The sequence below is a fragment of the Ciona robusta genome, chromosome 10 (genome assembly GCF_009617815.1).
Source record: "Ciona robusta chromosome 10, ASM961781v2".
NCBI lineage: Eukaryota > Metazoa > Chordata > Ascidiacea > Phlebobranchia > Cionidae > Ciona > Ciona robusta.
Window position 1 is genome coordinate 6,148,313 of NC_143244.1, and position 14,408 is coordinate 6,162,720.

The window sequence follows — 14,408 nt, forward strand, 5'->3', positions numbered from 1 at the left end:
TGTACACGTCATTGAGTGTTTCTTCTGCAAAGGTCGAATCTTTTAGCGATTCTGCATTGTCCTAATCACTTGATAAGAACGGCATGTTGGTACACAAATACTCGAGTAATATCCACGCGCATTATAATATACACGCAGTTAAACCTTTGAATTTGAAGTCCCTCATTTTTCATTCAATAACTGTCCCCGTTAACCTAATGCTATTATTATACAAAAGCGTAATTGTGACGCTGGCCACGTTACAATTACGCTTTACGTCGATGGGTCTTCAGGGTCCAGCGTTTGGTGCGGTTACGTTACGGTTCTAGACTGAGTTACGTTACTGTTGGGTTGTTGCGTGGACGTCGCCGCCAGTGATGCTACGCACAGTTATTTAGGTCACTGTGAATGCGGTTCGTAACAACCTGACGCAGTTTTGTAACGGTCGAAACGGTGCTTAACATCCAAACGATATTATATTGCGTGACGATACGACGAGAGTATCGCGGTACCAACATGGCGACTTACCTTTTGATTGGGACATGCGGAGCTGTTATTGGCTTTTAATAATTTGTACACTGTAGATGATTATCTTTCAAGATTCGAACCATATTTTCTTTGAAGATATTTCAACGATTATGTCCGCGGTAATTAATTGTTTGTAACCGTTCCATTTTTGGTAATGATTGAGCTGTTGTGTGTGTTGCATGTTTCACTTTTTGTATTTGCACCTCGTTGTATTATTTTTGTATTTTTGTCGTTGTTGTCGTGCACAAATATGTGCATTCGTTGTATCATTTTTGTCTATGGGGTTTCTTTAACCTGCGTGGACAGTAACATCCCGCAAGGGTTTCTCACCAGAGTAGAAACCCACTACCATTGGCTGGGGGCTTGTCGTGCCGTAGTGGCTTTCCACCAACGCCAGCCACGTAAATTATGAAGGTATTTTAATCCTGTTTTAATTTTTCAGAAGGCAATTAATTCTTGGAGACCTTTTACACACTGCTGTGTTAATTTGCAATGCTGTATTACTGGTATTCTTGTTAATTTTGAGTGCAATAAAATAATAAACATAAACCACCATTGATTTGTGTAATTTTTTGTCCTAGTTTTTGCTTTTGGGAATATCTATTTTCATTTAATTAAGAACAGTTTAACCGATTTGCATAGTTTTTTTTAATATGGTATGCTACTGTAAAATTGAAACCCGAAGTTTCACAAAGTTTCACATTTTCACAATATGCATTTCGAATTTAGCGTTTTCAATCAAACGGGAAAGTAATGGTTAATTACTTGCTAACTATGCGGTTTTAAATTTGAGTTTATCAATATATAGTAGCGTGGGGGAAGATGGGACGCGAGCAAAGACGGGACTTTAAACCCCCTTACGCGTAGCCTACCAAATTGATTATAAACAAGAACCAACGTTACAGTATTACTGGGCAGTAATCTCACGGTCCAACAAAGTGCGCGGTAAAGGCGGTTACTGTTGTTATTAGATATTAAATGCAGAAAGTTTGTCGAAAAGTTCAGAAACACCGGTATACCGTCAATGGGGAATACCCTCTTAACTGTTGACTCGTGTCTAACTCTGTGTGTGAATTGTGCCTGTTATAAAAAGGATGTTGAACAGGTAACTGAATAGGTACGGAAAAAAACGTTAGTTAGAACGGTGATAGCGACTTTACTACCAAATAAAAACGCACAGTTGTGTTAGAATGATTATATTTTTCAATGTACACAGCCAAAGTGTCATAGACTTATAATACTGTAATTTTACTTTGTAAAGCTTTTGTTTTTATGCATAAAGTTATATTTTACACATCAATAGATTATAGTTATTGGTAAATTTAAAAATAAACTTAAAAAGTTTGCAAAAATGTCAACAAAAAGTAAAGTTGCCCAAGTTGAACTGAGGCCCAACAGAAGATTGCTCGATTCGAAATTTGAATCTTACAAATTATCGCTCGCTCCCATCCCATCATACAAGGCCCCTATATCTTGTGGGGTGCATGTAGTAAGGGTGGGAGATGATAATTTTTCTTATGAGAAAATTAAGTGCCTGACGTTGCATAACTACCTAACACTGGACCAATGGCATCCTGATAATGTCTATTTTGTGGACAGTGATGGTTGCATTAGAAGATTTCATGTCCAGCTTGAGATGCATATAGAACCATCATTTGCTGTGTTCAGTTTTGGTTTTCAACGTTTGGGAATGAAAAGCAATCTGCCGCCAACTTTACACTTCGCGTCTGAGGAAATCTGCATTGCGTGCGACGGCATGAGAAGTGTTTATGTTCTGCAGACGGGGGATCGAAATAATCGGTATTCCAACACCTGGAAAGAGTTGTATAAGCACGTGGAAGCCAGTAGTGCACCTTTCATCTTGCATTCTGTACATAGAAAGAGCACTGATGAATCAAACATTGAATATCTGGATTGCTTGTTCTTAAAATTTGTAGAAAAAATGCAAAAACCGAGTGAAAATGGGAACTCCGATGAAGCTACAGAAACTGTCATTGAATGGGTTAGTTTGGGGAAAAGACCAGAAGAAGAAAAGTTTCAGTTACTTGGTGTACGGATGTTTCAAGGTAAATCATTCCCATGTTACGCTTCACTGCTGCAAGATTGCTCAGAAATGCATCTTGCATCAGATTCGCCGTTTAATTTCATTCCAAGCTGGTGTTCAGATTTAAACGCTGACCTTTCCCTTCCTGGAGAACTTGCCAATAAAGAGACTGTTGAGGATAAAGATGCTCCTTATGAGTGGAAACAAACGGAGGAAGATGTGACTGTGTTTATTAAACTTCCCCCTGATGTTACAACTAAATCTATCACGTACAGTTTAAGCAAAACAAAAGTAAGTATCGGTATACGTGAGAATGAGGATGCAGAAGCAAACATTATTCTGGAAGGAGATTTGTATTTGGAGGCAGAACCTGAGTCAAGTAACTGGATAGTTAGTGATGGAAAATTGGAAGTTACGATACAGAAGAGGATAGAAGGAAGAACTTGGATGAGTGTGGTGGATGGAGACAACCGTGGAAAGATGATTGTAGATCCTGAGGAAGTTGAGAAGATACATAAGAAGCTTGAGCATCTAACTTCAGATACATTGGAGTCAGGTGAACCTCAAGGCCAGATCTACAGTGGGGATCAGTTGGAGGAATGTGACTCGTATTATAACTCTTCTGCTGCTTTGGTGTGCTTCAATGCGACCGCTGAAGCAGTTACTAAATCAGCTGATATTAGTAGCACGAAGTGGCTTTTCAATGCTGTGTTGGACCCGAGTCGACCTGCAGCTTTTGTATTGAGACATGACGTTGATGCGATTGTTTGGCAACCATCAGTGACTGGCAATAACACATCCTGGCATCATCTTGCAACATTCAATGCACTTGGTTATGTTCATGCATCCAAAAACAATTTGAAGTTTTGCTCATGCGCTCCTGACACCTCTTACGCAGCATTATGCGACTGCCAGCGTCGTATCTACATTTACAGACAACCGACTGCACTTTCCTCGCCATTAAGAAACCGGATGTCTGGGGAAGTAGTCGGTAATATTGCAACACAACAGGTCACAACATTGGACAATAATGCTGACATTCTTGGTTTTTGTACTTCTAATTCCCGCATGTTTGTTCTTATGCAAAATGAACTCGTTATTTTTAAAGTGAGCTCAGATGTTGGTGCGTAAACTATTATGTGGGCCATGTGACCCAATGAACTAACACTTCGTTTGTGTGCTGTGGCGCAGCAAGGAAAAAATATTGGAGGAGATTTTCCAAAAAAATGTTTTAAATATTGTTTGGACAAATTTAAAATTAACAAAAAAAGTGGGTTGTCACCCCGCTTACCCTCCCTTAACTGTTCCACTTCCTGTGTATATTATACTGGTTGCCAATAATATCATTTTTCATACTTCTAGATTTCAATACTGCCATGTTAGCTGTGTGCACAATAAGTTGGTGATAATTTTTGTTAAAAGTAATTTGGACATCAGTAATAATGAAGTTGTTTAAACCCCCATGGATAACACATGACGGTAAGTATTGACATCTTATGCAACTTCTGTAGGAGCATTTGTTATGAATTTAACAGCTTTAGTACCTGTTTTAAATTTATTATTTTACAGACAAACCGATATTTTCAATCGATATTCATCCTGATGAATCTCGTTTCGCCACTGGAGGGCAGGGTGATGGAGGGAGCAGCGGGAAGGTGATCATTTGGAACATGACGCCCGTGGTTAACCAGAAGGACGAGGTTAATGATAAAATACCGAAGGTTCTCTGTGTAATGGATAACCACCTTGGTAAGTTTTTAAAGTATATGAAAATATCAAAATATGTGGTAAAACATTAAACAAATGGTAAACCTATCCCACTTTTTTATACTGGGTGACCGATGCAAATGTTAAAAAATGTAAAATTGTGGCACAATTGCCCTAGGTCTAACCTTTTATTATTTTTGGGAATTGACCAGCAATAATTGAAAATTCAGGCACAGTTGCACTGGATCCAAAACCTATTTGTTACATTTATGTATTGTTATTTTTTTGTACCAACCTAAAATATCTTGTGATAGCATTGAAGGGTTTGAATTATTTTACTTAAGTGTTTAAATTTGTTTTAAAATACTTTTCGGAATAAACAGCTTGTGTTAACTCTGTTCGATGGTCGTGTAACGGAAGATACCTCGCGTCAGGGGGCGACGATAGACTTATCATGATTTGGCAGTTTGCAGGTATCCTAACTTAAACTATTTACTGTTATATATTTATTTTGTCACATGTTGGGTGTTGCACACATTGGGTTAATGTTGTATATATGAAAAGTTGGTAGTAAACATTGCAAAGTTAATGTTAAAACCAATGAAATCACAATATTTGCGAGAAATGTCAACGTTTTAGGTGAAGTTCAAGGTTTTAAATATTATTTTAGGTTATGGGGGTGCTGGAGTTTTCGGCGGGCAACCCACTTTAAAAACTTCCACTGGAGAGCGCTGGAGATGCACGCATACATTGAAGGGGCACACAGGGGATGTATTGGACCTCGCATGGTCGCCTGGCAACCAGTGGCTAGCATCGTGTAGTATTGATAACAGTGTAGTGATCTGGGATGTGGAGAAGTTTCCCGCTATCACCACTGTGTTGAAAGGTCACACGAGTCTTGTAAAGGTGATCTAATTTCTTGTCATAAGCGACTATTGTACGCATTTTATATATATATATATAATTTTTTTAACCTTTTGCTAATGGTCACATTATTAGTTTTTAATTTAAAACAGGATGTTCATTGCACTTTTACTACTTTGTTTCTAAATATCCTGTGACTCCTCTCCTTCAACCAGCCATTTATTCTAAACAGCAAAATCACGATGCCCTAAAATTTCTCTAGTAATATATACGGTAGTTTGGTAGGCATCCCAACAAAGCTGATGGTCGCAACTCCTACAAAACATTTTCTTGACCCCCAGGTTGGGAACCGCTTCTCTAAATAGTCATGTTTGTTGCCCTTTACCAATAAACGATGTTTGTTTTACTCCAGGGCGTTACATGGGATCCCATTGGTTCATACGTTGCTTCACAATCTGATGATAAAACAGTGAAAGTTTGGAAAACGTTGGATTGGAAGTTAGAAACAACAATCACTAAACCTTTTGATGAGGTGGGTTTTTATTCAACTTTAATTGCTTTTTAAGGATGGTGGAAGATATGCTAAACAAAATATTGGCACTGCTAATATTTGCTGTATGTTTTAATGATGTCGAGTATTTTTTTGTTTTGTGTGCTGAAAAGTGCCTTTGTGTTTGAATTTGTTTACTTTTGTTTTTAAAGTAATAATATTCTTTCTAAGGTTGAATAAATGAGTAAAAAATGTTTATTAATCATATTTTTATTTCCCTGCATCGCTGCATGACAGTGTACGGCAACTACACATGTTCTTCGATTAAGTTGGTCACCAGATGGCGGTATACTGGTATCGGCACATGCCATGAATAACTCAGGACCAACGGCTCAAATTATCGATCGAGATGGCTGGAAAACTGAAATGGATTTTGTTGGACATAGAAAAGCTATAACCTGCACAAGGTATTCAAAGAAAAACAAATTATTTCGCAAAATTCTGGGCGCTGGGTCTTTTAAAAGCTTAGACATTTGTTTATTTGCTGGCTAAATATTATTTTGTTTTTATACAATGTTGTCTTTTAAAAACTTGGACATTGTTGTTAAGTGTTTGGCCCAAGGACATATACCCCTAAAATGGTGGCAGCGACAAGCCTTGAACTAGTAACCTCTGGTTTAAACTTAAAGGCAAGTGCGCTAACCGCTGTGACACTGCACTGGTAAAAAAGTTGCCCACTTTTTTACATTAACAATTTTGTTTATCATTTTAACTGATCCTTGAACACAGGTTCAACTCGTGCATGTTTTCCAAGCTTAAAACAGAGGGTGAATCAAAACCTTACACTTGCTGTGCTGTTGGTAGTCGCGATCGCTCGTTATCTGTGTGGCTCACTTCTCTCCAGAGACCCCTAGTGGTTGTACATGATTTGTTCGATAACTCAGTCATGGATATTTCGTGGTAAATTCATTCAAAAAAAAATTAAAAATTTTTATAATTATTGTATTTCATACACCAGTGGTTCCAGCTTTTTTACTCCTGTAAAATAAAGAAAAAGTTCAAGCAACAAAAAATTGCTTTGAATAGAATCTATATTTGAAATCTTTTAGCTAACCAGTTATCTTGCTTATTTGCTAAGAATGTGTGACTTATTGGCTTGCATCTGTACATCAAAAATGGCAATCAGTTTTTATTGTTGATTTAAAATTTGAATTTTTTGTGCAAAGGTCTTTCTCAGGGTATTCATTGTTATGTTGTTCATGGGATGGAACAGTCGCTTATATTCAATTCACTCCACAAGAGTTGGGTCAGACATTAACTCAAGAAGAAAAGGTAAATTGGATAATATTAAAACAGTTCTTATATGGTGACATCTGACATGTATATGCTATAGTGCTTTTAAATTTTTTCATTTTCAGCATAATTTAAATGTAAAATTTATTTTTCTTAATATCTATACATTTTGCTTTTTGCTGCTATAAAAAGATTGAACAACACAAGATATTTTAACATAAAAATTGAACTATTATAGTAGCTACCCCAACAAATCTGTTAGTCAGCAACTTTTGATTGCTACTAGCTTTTTAAGGGGCAAATATAGGTTGTTGATATTGTTTTAGGCAGCTAGTATGAAAATCTAAATTAAAACTTATAAAAAATATCTAATTTTATATTCACTCTAATAATAAAAAACATCATTTTCTCGAACATTTTACAAATATTTATAACTTTTTCATCAGAACAAGTTACATAAAGAAACTTACGGCAAGACATCGACTATGGTGTCACAACCACTGATTATTGAGAACCCAGCCATGTTAGCGATACAGGAGAAAAAGAACGACTCGAGCGTGAACGACCAAAACGAAAAGTTGAAACCACCAACCACTCCTATAAAGTATCCGGTAATTTTTATTTTTTGAAAAATGTAGATTTGTTTTATTAAATAATAGGAATATATGTGATTGGGTAGGTGTGTCCACAGTGTTTTGGTGCGTCTTTATGAATGTGCTTGGTTTTATTGGCAAGACACTTAACAGCAATTGCTCCAAACCCAGTGGTTCCTTATGGGTTGTCAGATTTGGGAGCTATGCATATAAAAAGGAAGAATGATCACTCAAAATGAACATACGTGGTAACTCGTAAGCAGGCAAGAGGTGTATGAAACAGAACACCGTGTTATAACGACTGTTGCTTCCCCGTCGCACAGGAGTAATTAATTTACATTCATATATTTTATAAAACTTTTATTTTAGACAAAACAAATTGAAACAAGAACGCCATCTGGAAAACGAAGAATAATTCCTGTGTTTGTCGCTCCACAAGAAGCATTAGGGTGAATATGAATTATAATTCTATATAAGCCACTACTTTGTCAATTCCAAAAAAATGTTCTTTGCTTTTCAAAGCTTATATTATAAACATCACAACACAGAATATGTTATGCAATAAAATTTTTTACTAAATCTGTTACTGCTGTATTTAATCGTTTGCATCCAGCATATTAATTTATTTGTAGTGTTATATAATTAAGATTTAGTAGCAACCATTTTTATTTGACACTGTTCCCAAATTAATTTTGACTGAAAATTTGTTTTTTTAGTCTTGGTTGCCCAAAATCTATTTTTATTTTCTAGTATCATTAAAAAAAAATAATTCTAATTTGAATCTAAAATATCCTACTGCCTAAAATTTATTTTAATTTGCCTGTCACCCAATTCCCCAACCTTTTAGCCAAAACAAAACTACTTACAAAGTTTCACACATAATACATGTCATCAACAGTGGTATACCTCGTCCGTTTGGCTCAAGCAGTCCGTTTGGAAAATCCAACTCAAGTTCAAATCTTTCAAAATCGATGGAAAAATTTAGTGATCATTCCAGTAATGAATCTCCACTAAAAGTTGTAAGTTTGTTAATATTTTGATTTTGTTGCCAATTGTAATTTATTACACTAAGTAATAAAAATGTCATTTGCATTATTTGAATTCAGTACAAAATCTTATAGTGCATCAGATTATTAGTTACGATTTCGTGCCATGAAAACAAAGAGACAAAAATCAAGTCCAACCGATTGTATATTTAACTTGTATATTCTGCCTGGCATCGTCAGTTTCTTTTATAAATTACATTGTTCAAAAGTTATTATTTTGTTTTAAAACAAGGATTGTAAAGTTTATATAAAATTCTATGTTGTATCAGTACACCATTAGGACCGCAAAAGTATTACCCTTCTACCTTAACCCAAGAGACAATCAAATTTCTAAAACATTATCTTTTCAAACTCCATTCTTCATGCATCAGGTTGATAAGTCAAAAACCTCTCCTCATCAAAACTCTAGCGATAAAAATCCCACAACATTAAAGAAAAATGAAAATGAATCAAACATACAACCTAACGCAGTGCAAAGTAGTGGTAAGTACAACTGTTTTTATTGGAGATTCTCTTTGAATAAGAAACTGACGGTGTCATTTAGGCGAGCATATAAACCTCTTATATAACAATTGGTGGACTTGGTTTTTGTCTGTTACGTTTTCGTAGCGCTAGATCCTTAATGTTTTTAATACTATAATGAAGTTGTTCTTATTTTTTGCAGCTACTTTTTATAATTGAAGTGGTAATGCGATAAATTGAACACAGTTACAATTTTAAATCAGTAAACAATTTTTCCCAGTAACTGGTAAAGAGAAGACACAAGAAAGTTTTTCCTCACCAGCCAAGTTGGACAATGACACAGCACACCAGGTATTCATACTCTGTGTTTATATTTATGTAAGCGAAAATAACTAGGAATTATTGGTCAGCTTTCCCAAGAAAACCTTTTTTACTTTTTCAATTTTCTTTGCAGAAAAAGAAAGCGGTTCTGGACAGCAGATTATGCGAGAAAACGTTGCCTTCTGTTGTGAAAGAAAAACTGGTTCCTCGCTCCGTTCATTTCAATGAACAAGTTGAACCTGCTAAGTAAGTTGTAAATTATCAATGGCCATACAACCTTTCTTAATTTTTTTGTTATTTTGATATAATCTAGTAGAGTTGGGAAGACGAGACACATTTAGCACATATTATTCAAATATCCTAATCGTTTTAAACAATTAGCAACGGTCTATGGGAGTCGTAAAGACACTTATTAAAAATTGTTTAAATGTTCTTTGTTTACTACCAAATAGGACAAAAAAATAGTGGGAAAGTAGAATAAAGAGCCCCCTCTCCTTTTACCCTACTATATATTACAGGTTTTTAAATTATAAAAAAGTATATTACAATAAGCAAAATATTTCAACCTTCAGGAATTCTCCGAAAATTCCCCCTCCCCCTTCTTCCCTCCCTCCATCACCTTCCATCACCAAACCAACCGACTCCCATCCTCCTGTCTTCCCACGGAGACCTGGAAGACCTCCTCTGCATCTGAAGAGGAAGCAGGGATCACTGCCTGCATCACCTGGGAGGAAGAAACACAAAATTGGAAAAGATAATCTGAAGAATTTGGAGGACCTCGGAACAAGACATGTTGAACATGAAAAGGAAGTAGGAAAATGTTTTTTTCAAGTTAATTTTTTAAATACTTCCTCAAAATATATTTACACCAATTCACAAAATATTCTGTCGTGTGAATAATTTTTTACAACCCAATAATTTATATTTGAATTAATAAATGATGAAAACGGAAAGGAGGTGCGAAATTTTTTTATTCGATATCTTTTAAATAATTGAAACCTAGTAGCAGTAATAAAGTTTTCAGTGATTAAAAATAGTTGTGAAAAAATTGTTGGTTTGTACTATGTGACCTTTATTTTTAAATATTTTCATAAAATATGTATTCAACCAGTTTACAAATCATTCTGTAATATTAATATTTTTTACCCTCCATTGTCTGTATTTGCATTTATCTTTAAATTGAACATAAATATTAATCATCTCTCTATACTTTGTTACTGTTCAGGTTCACCATCCACTCACCAAAACAACTCCAACACCTCGACACACGATCACCACCAATGTATTGCCGGCTTTAAAGTTAACTAAGAAATTAACAGCCAGTGTAAGTTGATATGAACAAAAATAAAAAAATAAAAAACGAATAAAATAGAGTTGAAAACTAAACAGATCAAAAACGTGGCATAATTTTTTTTTTTTTTTAAAGAAGAGTTTTTCATGTTTTTATGTATGGCTGAAAATTTAGAAAACTCATTATTACATTATGCCTGGTGGTAAAAGTAACAAAATACTACACAACAACAAATACTAACAATCAAAACCTATCACTAGTGCCCCAAGCTTCCTGGAACAATAATTCACATCCACAATGAGTTGAATTCCGATGATAAATTAATCGCATCAGCTCTTCATAAGATAATATGTTGTGTTGATAAAGATGAAGTTTGGACTTCCGTTATGTCAGCACCTGCTACTGCTGTTAGTTTGAGCAGGTTAGTTGATATTGGTGTGGTTGATTCTTTGTTTAAATTTTATTATTTTTACTACACTTTTTGTCAGGCTCAGGGTTTGACACTCCTCTCTAGACTAGAGAGCAACATCAAAACAAAATTACAAAAACAGACACCCACAAAATTACACTCTATTAAATTGTAACAGGGCATAAGGTGTATGAAAACAAAACACCCCAATGCATAGATAGCTATATACTTTAGCTTCTCTATGAAAAGGTTAATTTTGTTTTACCTGCCATACAATAAGATTTTATCATGTTATATAATAAAATTAATGTTTTGTGCATGCCAAGTCCACTTGTTATCGGATCTATATGGGTGAGATCCCACAACGTGGCACGCTGGGTCCTAAAATTTAGGCTTGAGTTGGTTCGTTACTACTTGTGCAGGAACAATATTTTTATTTACAGATTAATTGTTTGTATCGGTTGTTCTGATCATACAATATGTGTGTTGTCAACAAAATCCGGTCGTCAGATGTTGCCACAAATATGTTTTGCTTCATCAAGTTCACCTCTCGCGTTGCTACAATGTCGTGGTCACTTTGTTATGGCTGTGGATGCATTGTGCAATTTATCAATATGGTGGGTTGGTCCTTTGTATAATTGGGGGTGTTGTATTTACATTTGGTGGTTAATTGTAAATCATGTGGAAATTTATTTAAATGATTCTTAACTGTTGTGGTAACTAAATGTAAATATCAATTACCATCCATTAAAATTGGATCAATGTATTGTCAATAAAATTAAATATAATTACTATTTTGAATCTTCACCCTGTTTATAATTGACACCATAGCAGAGTTGTTGGTGGTCTGCTTATAAAACTGAGGATACCAGGTTCAAAGCACAATGCTGCTACCATTACTGACATGTCTCTTTAAGTACAGCCTTGATAATCACTATTGAGTTTTCTAATTAGCAGTATTACACAAACAAACGCCTACAAAGTTACGTACTTGGCAACTAATAAGCAGGCCAGAGGTTTTACAAAACAGAACACCTGTTTTATAACAACTGCCAGTGTATGCGCCAAAAACACCCAGAAAAATGAAACGAAACACAGCACTTTTTTTTTTAAAAAAATGTTTATTTAATGTCGTTAAACTTAAATATTTCAATTTCAGGAACACACAGAATGGCTCAGTAGTAATTGACAACAAATCGTTTTTGAACCAAATAATTACAAACCAAAACAAACCAACTTCAAATTCATCGGAGGCAATGTTACAGAAATGTTCGCTCACAGATAGAGGGTTGCCGTTAATCACGTTATCCAACAACAAAGCTCTCACATATGATGTTAGCCTTGCTGCATGGTGAGTATTTACCGTGTTCGACCAGAAACCTAATCATTTACTAAATATGCCACAAAACTTGTTGAATTATTACTTTTGCTGCCCTGCTGTGTAGCACTATATAATCTCACACAAAAATGAATGAATCAGGTTTCATATTGATTTAATATATGTAGCTTTGTGGGTAATTATTTTAGGAAGAATTTTTTAATGTTTTCATGAGTGGCTGACAACTTAGACAACTCATAAGGAACCACAAGGTTATGGCAATTGATGACTATAGTGTCTTGCCCTGGGACAGATACGCCAACAACAGTAGCAGGATTGAGTCTGTATCTTTTGGCTTAGAGCCAAACACTTTGACCAATGAGCATAAAACATTTAAATAAATTATTTATTTTTACAGGATTTTCGTATCATTACCGGGAGACTCGATCGAGCAATTCACGGATCATATCACGGTGGCTCACGATCACTCACATGATGAGGATGATATTAATGGTTTATTGAGCAAAAAGTTTTCTTCCGGGTAATTTAGTTTAACTGTAATAAATCGGCAAATTTTGACCCTGATCCTATGCTTATAAAGTTGAACAATTCTTGTGTAAAGAAATACAGGATCTGGTGTTTGAAAATCATAACAGACAAAAATCAAGTCTAAAAATTGGTGTGTTGGACTAGATTTTTGTCTGATATGTTTTTATAGGCCAAATCCTTAGTATATGTTTCTAATGTTCGTTTTTTCCATCTTTTAGCATGGGGTGTCAGGCTGGTCGTACGTTCCATGCAACAGCCTCAGCCCAGCGTGATGCTACACTTGTTTCATTGGAGAGGAAATTGTCAGCAAGCTTGTTGTTGCAAAGTGCTTCTCATTATAAACGATGGTTACTTGCTTATGTTAGGTGAGGAAATATATTTGACAGAATATTAAATTAGTAAAGAATAAGAATTTGTGAATTTTTGCAGTAACACTATATGTGTTTAAGTTTATAATTCTTCAAAATTTTACACGGTTCGTAGATTTAAATTATAGAATATTTTTGTTTCTAAAACAGTCGGAAATGATAAAATTACAAGCTGGGTTGCATTTTAATGTTTAGTTTTTGTTGGGTAATAAGATCTTTCAGTAACATGCAGTGTATTTATATAAGTGATCATTTTTTAAGGTACCTGGTGCAAGGAAATTATGATCTTCGATTGCGTGAAGTTTGTGATGATCTGATTGGTCCACCTGCCGATAGAACCATTTCAGATAATCATGTTTCATGGAAACCTTATATTTTGGTAAGCTTGTTATAAGAATAAAGAAAATTTGAATTCTTTTATGTCCCCTTTTTCTAATGCGTTTTGTCCATAGAATGTTTTAACAACCTTTTTTTAAATATGGCTTTTACTATCATTTTAAAAAAATGATTAAGATGTTTGTTCAGTGCCTTGACCAGGCATGCCTCTAACCCAGAGGGAACACCTGTGTTATAAGGACTGTGATTTCCGGCCAGAACAAAGCAAGGTAAATTCATTTATTCAAAAATGTTAATTATATTATGGTGTGTTCCAGGGATTATCTAAAAGGATGTTGCTCCGTGAAGAAGTCCTCCCAGTGATCGGAGCAAACTTGAGTTTCCAGAGGATGTACACGGAGTATCATGATCAGTTGGAGCTAGCAGAAGATTCAAGTGACGATGATCGCATGGAAGATGAATTCACTTGATCTCGAATGCAATAAATATCTTCTTCTGTTACTTTTGCTACCAGCCATAATGTAAATAATCTTTCAACAGCTTATCTGGTATAAAAACGTTGTGTATTACAGACGTTTCATCCGCCTTCTGGCAAGACTTTCCAATGCATTATATTTTTATACCCGATGATTCGTTAAAAGCTTATTTAAATGTTTCTTCCTTACAATAAATCACATTTTACAACTTAAAAGTGAATTTATGTTTACCACTTTATTGGCGTGGCGTGTTTGGCTACACGAGAAAAACACCTTGTGCCTGCTTTCGAGTTACCACATAACTTTGTAGGTGAATATTTTTAGTATTTTTTTT

The 14,408-nt window shown here is 35.1% G+C and overlaps 2 protein-coding genes across 2 annotated transcripts; both read left to right on the forward strand.

The window, feature by feature from the left end:
* The first annotated feature begins 1,773 nt into the window (after nt 1–1,773).
* Nucleotides 1,774–3,914, forward strand: LOC149730104 (nudC domain-containing protein 1-like). The gene has a single exon (XM_089885751.1). The coding sequence runs from the start codon at nt 1,859–1,861 to the stop codon at nt 3,680–3,682; it is 1,824 nt and encodes a 607-aa protein (XP_089741877.1). The 5' UTR covers nt 1,774–1,858; the 3' UTR covers nt 3,683–3,914.
* On the forward strand, nt 3,826–14,289 carry LOC149730105 (protein HIRA-like). Its single transcript, XM_089885750.1, has 23 exons — nt 3,826–4,030; nt 4,121–4,300; nt 4,642–4,731; nt 4,929–5,164; nt 5,535–5,654; nt 5,910–6,079; nt 6,402–6,572; nt 6,839–6,944; nt 7,352–7,516; nt 7,868–7,947; nt 8,397–8,517; nt 8,916–9,027; nt 9,287–9,357; nt 9,461–9,573; nt 9,900–10,137; nt 10,553–10,651; nt 10,879–11,039; nt 11,471–11,644; nt 12,187–12,378; nt 12,764–12,886; nt 13,113–13,259; nt 13,524–13,641; nt 13,916–14,289. Exons 1-23 carry the CDS (start codon nt 3,994–3,996, stop codon nt 14,066–14,068), a joined length of 3,177 nt encoding a protein of 1,058 aa, XP_089741876.1. The 5' UTR covers nt 3,826–3,993; the 3' UTR covers nt 14,069–14,289.
* The last annotated feature ends 119 nt before the right edge of the window (nt 14,290–14,408 follow it).